The following is a 6,000-nucleotide window of genomic DNA, read 5'->3' on the forward strand; positions in this document are numbered from 1 at the left end:
TACACTTAGGTCAACCAGAGTTTTGCCATTGATTTCAGGAGGTCAGGATTTCAAAAACAGTGTGCATGAGGTGTATAAATGAGGGTTATGTGGCTTGAAATGCTTGTCTTCATTTGCAACAGCTGAAGTCATGAAAACATACTTTGTGGTTGCATTCATAGGTGATAACTAACATCTTTGAAGTGTATACAGAATTTTCTCAAACTCATATGATATTGTCAGCTGTATTTCAACAGTTTAATATATTGATATACCATTTTTATCAATAATAAAAGAGAAGTCCTAGATGGCTGGACAATTAATCCTTCCTCAGAGTCCTCATAGGCCCAGAACACAATCAACAGAATAATCATTTATAGTTTGAGTATGTTGACATAAAAATAAACCAGCAAATCTCAAACTTACCCAGTTTTCGCAAAAGTAGCCCAGTATCTCAAAATGGACCTACTCAAGATTTCTTCAGCTTTGGTGTAATTAACTCTTCTTTCTAGAGGTAATCCAAATACAAACTCAATCTCATAACCATGCATTACTCCCATCCATTCTGGCCAAGCAAGTTTTGAGGACCGATGTTCAAAGAAGTAGAAGAATACATTATTTCCTAGTTGAGCAAAAAATTTGGTGAATTCCACTACAGGACATATGATATTGTAATCCCCAATAACGTCATCCATCGCATCACGATAATTGTCAGGATTCTTCTCATCTTCCCAGTCTGTGTAGTGAAAAATTATTGATTCCACCCCAAGTTCATTTGCTTCTGGAAAGGACTGACTTAAACCTATTTGAAATTCTGTTTTATTGATCTGGCTTTCATTATCTTTGCTGAAACCAGGTGCACCATACACTAGAAAAGCTGACCCTTCATCTTTGTTAATTCCTGCTAAGAGCTGAGTTTGTTTAAAGAGCCCATTCTGGATCAATGTTTGTGGCATTTCAGAGAGAAAATCACCATCAACTATGGGACAGAAATACGTTTTAAGAAGAGAATTGTGTGTTAAAACAGAACCTTCATTTTCCAGGATATCCCGGGGATCCTTGTTTTGGAGACAGAGAATTATGTTTGTCTCATTGTTACCTGAACAGCTGAGTAGTTTAGCTAAAGTCAAAGTTCTCTTCCTTGCTTCTGAATGTGTTAATGTAGCCCAGGGTGCATTAGCAGCGCCACTTTGCATGATGGCTCTTGTAAAAAGAGGATGGCTCTCAGAAGAAAGAATATGGTAGCTAACAGAGGCAGATCCAGCACTCTCTCCAAATAAAGTCACACTTCTAGCATTGCCACCAAAGATAGCTATGTTCTCCTGGACCCACTGAAGTGCTAACCTTTGATCAAATAAACCTGCATTTCCTGGAGCTTCCTGATTTCCTGGTAAAGCCAAGAATCCTAGTGCCCCTGTTCTATAGTTCATTGAAACTACAATGACTCTTTCAACACGGGCCAAAAATTTGCCATCATAGACAGGTAGAGAGGATGTCCCTGATTGAAATCCACCCCCATAAATCCATACCATGACAGTTGCATTTTTGGGTTTGGGAGAAGGTACCCATATGTTGAGGTATAAGCAGTCTTCACTAAGATTAGTGCTTGGATTCCACATCTCTGATCCAGGGAATCCAGGGAAAGTTTTATCTATATTCTGATAACAAGAGTTTGCATGTTTTGTGGCATCCCAAATTTCTGTCCATTTGTTGCGGGGTTCTGGTTTTTTGAATCGTAGTCTACCAATGGGTGGCTCTCCATAAGGAATTCCTAGGAAGGCTGTCACAGTTCCCCCAAGTACTGGCAAGTGAATCCCTTTTACTTTTCCTTTCTTAGTAGTAACTATAATGTCATCTTCAGGTTGCGCCTTCCTGACAAACATACATAGTAGAAGAAACCACATCAGAAATCTCATGTAGATGTTTATTCCATTGATCCATGTCATCATCCTGAAATAAAATAAAAATGAAGTTTTAGGAGCATGCATTTTAATATGTCAGCTCAGAAGCCAAACCTCGCTGCATGCAGAAGGAATGGGGAAAACCTCAAAGGTCACTGTTGCTATTGAAACTAGACTGGTTCTGATACACAGAGCAGCAGAGCCAGTTTTAGCTATGGCTTATCCTTGGCTACACTTGTTGCTAAATCATATTCAATATTGATCCCATCTCACTCTATTCTGACATGAGTTTCCAGTAATGGGTGCATTTTATAGTCTAGAGCAGCAGGGGCGGATAAGAGTGCCGCGGGGCCCCGGGCAGCACAATTTTGCACGGCCCTCCCCTTTGACATGGCGTATGCGCCGTGGTGCTACGGCATATGTGCAGGGCTTCTGCAAGCGAGGGGCCCGGGGCAGCCGCCCCACTCACCCTGCCCCAAATCTGCCGCTGTAGAGCAGTGTTTCTCAAAGTCGACTGTGGGCCCACTTTGTCAAAGCCACTAGCAGGCTTGCATTACATTGTTTACCTTAAGGATACATAGCCACAGAGCCTCACAGCTCCCATTGGATACGATTTGCCATTTCCAGCCAAAGGGAGCTGCTGGAAACAGCATGGCCCAGGCTGTCATTATTACACTGCTGTTAGAAGACACTAGAAGTAGGCACAAGTTGCTTTGCTAAGGAGTATCTGTTTTCTTCTCCCTCCCCTAATCACAGAACAATCACAATTTCTTCTGCTTTTGGAAAACAAAAATATCCCCTTCAGGCATTTTCATAATATTTAGTCTTGTTAATTGATGCCCTGACCATTCACTTTTGGGCGCTAATGCATGAGAGGAACATCATACAAAACAATAACACTTGAATAGAAATTATTCTCTCCATGGTTATTTTTGTAGTAATTCATACTCATATATATAAAGGCATTAGTAACAACATGCATCGTCTCAAGACCATCAAGGAAACTTCTTTTAGGGAAAAAATTGAACACATGCACCAATTTGTTCACAAACAAACACATTATTAATCCCGAAAAAGCAGCTCCTCTGGCATTTCAGTGAGACTTTACCGTATGTTTGTGGGTGTTCAGATCTCTATTTTTGTTTCAGAGATCAAATGACACTGTAGATATTGAACCATGTATTTATGACACAGAACCCAACTGGGTTGAAACACAATAGCAAAACTTCAAAATAGCTTAGCTGTAAACCCAGTACTACAGTGTACCTGGGAATTGGAGGTACTTTTCATTATTAGCCTGTGCTTTAACTGAGATTTATGTCTGTAATTCTCTATAACTTCAGTTCTTGTATGTAATTGCATACATAATTATGCTAAAATAATGAACAAATAAATCTCTTTTATAGACATCATTTGCCATAACAATTAATACTATTGTTATTGCTTGGATTCATTTTGGCAGAGATTATATTTTTTATTTATTTTTGCAGTGCTTGGTGCAGTACTTGATTGGGGCCTCTATCTGCTGATAACTCTGTGAATTTAGCCCCTGATTAGGTAAAGTTCTTAATTATGTGCTTAAGTTTATGTATGCAAGTAGTCCCAGTGATCTTATTAGTCTTTTAAAGTTGGACTTATTAACTGCTATAAAAATTCTCTTCCTCTAAAAAGCCAAATGTCCAAAAAGAAGCTCTCATTTGGACTGATCCTACAGTCTGCTTCAGTGACAATATTCAATAAATCTTTTCTTTTTTGTTCTTCACTCCCCCTCCTCCCTATGTCATACTGTTGTACAGAGGGTATTCAGCACTGCCACTTTAAATAGTTCATTCTTTGTTAATGAACAGAACTTCTCTCCTTACAAGGAGTGAGGCTAATTTCTGTAGAAAGTATAGCTGTATGTCTGATCTAAGACCATTTAATTTGCTTGCCTATTGCTGGAAAGCTGAGTGAGAATACAAAAAAAAAAAAATAGGAAAGGTTCTGTTTAAAGTTATTTCTTAACACAAGAGAGAATCTAAGTAACTCAGAGAGAGAAATTATCACAGACAATATATCACACTTTTGTTAAAAGCATGGGCAAATACAATCTATAGGACTTAGATGATCTGCTGTGGAAAAAGATTTAAAGCAATATAACATTTTATATAAAAGCTTCTCAGTGTGATTCATAAAGATAGAGGACTAAACAGCTTTATCTAACAATGACCAAGTCTGAAGATTTACTTACCTAGAATCCTGCAAACACACCCATGCTAAACTTTACTGCTGTGAGCAGCCTCAAGTCAGTAGAATTATTCCAAGTGTTTGCAGGATCAGGGATTTAGTATACCAAGCTGCAGCCCTTAGGCAAAATGAAATTACTTCTTGTTTTGTACATCAGTTTACTCATCAATTAAAAGGATACAGTGATAGTTCCTATCTTTGTAAAGCACTTTAAAATGAAGAATGCTCCATAGGGGATAAGAATTATGCAAGAATCAAAATCCCTGGTTGTCTTACTTTTAAGTTACCTCATGAATGAAGTGAACAGGAGATGGTACTAGGCTACAGATTTAGCATCATAGAGAGTCAGCAACTATCCAATATACACTAAACTAAATAAGGAGGGAAAATTCTTAATCTAAAATGTCCCACTGAAAACAAGCATTTAATGTAGCATTTAAAATGATATCTGGAGCTGTAAAAATTGAAATAATCAATGGTAATATTATAGGCATAAGAAAAAGAAAACTGAAATAATAATAATAAACAATAAACATACAGGATGTGAACATACAGAGTAAGGGGTTCATCTTGAACCAGTAGGCCCCATGCAGTTGTTATTTAAAATAAATACCTCACATATATACTAAAAAACAAGTCAAAAGTAAAAATCCACAAATATAAAACAGATCCTGGCCTTTTCATCCACAATCCTAAAATGTTTTATCTATTAATGAAAACACTAAAGAAAGAATTAAAGTAAAAAAATCAACACTGTACACTTTATAATTAGCTCGCTAATGAAATATTGGATCATTTTAATGAGCAAATGAAATAGGTCAAACTTCAGAAAAAATACAACATTTCTACATTGCTAAATGAAAGCATAGTAGTTTCAAGTTATATTTCCTGCGAATAGTGATGAAATTACCAATTGAAAATTATACTACTGCACTTCACAGTGAAATACTACATTTTATCAGAATTTAAATGCTGCATTAAAACAAATTCAACAATATAAAACACACTGAGCTAAATAAATATGACTTGATTATAGTTAAAAGAATAAAAGAGGTCAGAAGCCTGCCAACCTTAACCAAATAGAGCTGTGTCATTTACTATATTTGCATAATTTAAAAGTTGTTTCTGTATTGTTTTTAATCCAATAAAAGTTAAACACAATATAAGTTTGTATTATTCAGTGAGAGAATGCAATTTATTTCAATGATTATTTTCTCTCCTTGCAAATCTTTACCCAACCAAGAAATCTATAGACAAGGCTATATAATGTCTATTTAAATAGAAAAGATGGTTGAATTAGTAAATGATTTATTGCTCAGTTCAATTTACTTAGTGCAGAATCCCTTGAATAATACCATGGTCTGATACACATGCCTGCTTACTTGTTCCATCAGTTCCATTTGCAGAGCAGAGTGAGTATCTCAAACAGAGCAACAAATGTCCAGAGCACATTTTAAAAGATCACAATCCAAATATAAATTGAGCTTAACTGTAACTTATATTGGCATAGAAACATATAAATAAAGAACCACTTACCTCACTTTCTATTACAAAGTTTTTAAAAGAGTCAAAATCTTTGTATACTTCAGTGAAAAGCAGCGTGCGGCTGCTACTTTAAGCCTGTAAATTGGACAGTACTGACATTATAATCAACTGTTTCTGTCACAAAGCTCGCGAGAGTTGGCAACAGCAACTTGATCTGTAGGCAGAGCCGTGCTTCAGTATCTGACATCTGTTTAAAGGATGATGATAGAGTTGTATAAATGCTTCAGAATTATACCAGTTTGAGTGAAATCAAGCATTAGATTTCATTGGAAAGGGAAAAAAATAAAATTATCCTCATTACAAAACAAAAACTTATAACAAATCAGGTTACAAAACACAATAGCAGAAG

At 36.4% G+C, this 6,000-nt stretch overlaps 1 protein-coding gene across 3 annotated transcripts in view; it reads right to left on the bottom strand.

Moving 5' to 3' along the window:
• The window catches only part of BCHE (butyrylcholinesterase), a 43,182-nt gene extending 37,396 nt beyond the window's left edge, over positions 1–5,786 (bottom strand). For all 3 annotated transcript variants that reach the window (XM_006123419.4, XM_075937874.1, XM_075937875.1), the window contains exons 1-2: positions 5,643–5,786; positions 406–1,929 (exon numbers count right to left, since the gene is read on the bottom strand). In XM_006123419.4, the coding sequence (XP_006123481.2) occupies positions 406–1,928 (1,523 nt within the window). In that variant the 5' untranslated portion in view covers position 1,929; positions 5,643–5,786. The remainder of the gene's footprint in view (positions 1–405; positions 1,930–5,642) is intronic.
• Between the last annotated feature and the right edge of the window lie 214 nt (positions 5,787–6,000).

The sequence above is a fragment of the Pelodiscus sinensis genome, chromosome 10 (assembly GCF_049634645.1).
Source record: "Pelodiscus sinensis isolate JC-2024 chromosome 10, ASM4963464v1, whole genome shotgun sequence".
NCBI lineage: Eukaryota > Metazoa > Chordata > Testudines > Trionychidae > Pelodiscus > Pelodiscus sinensis.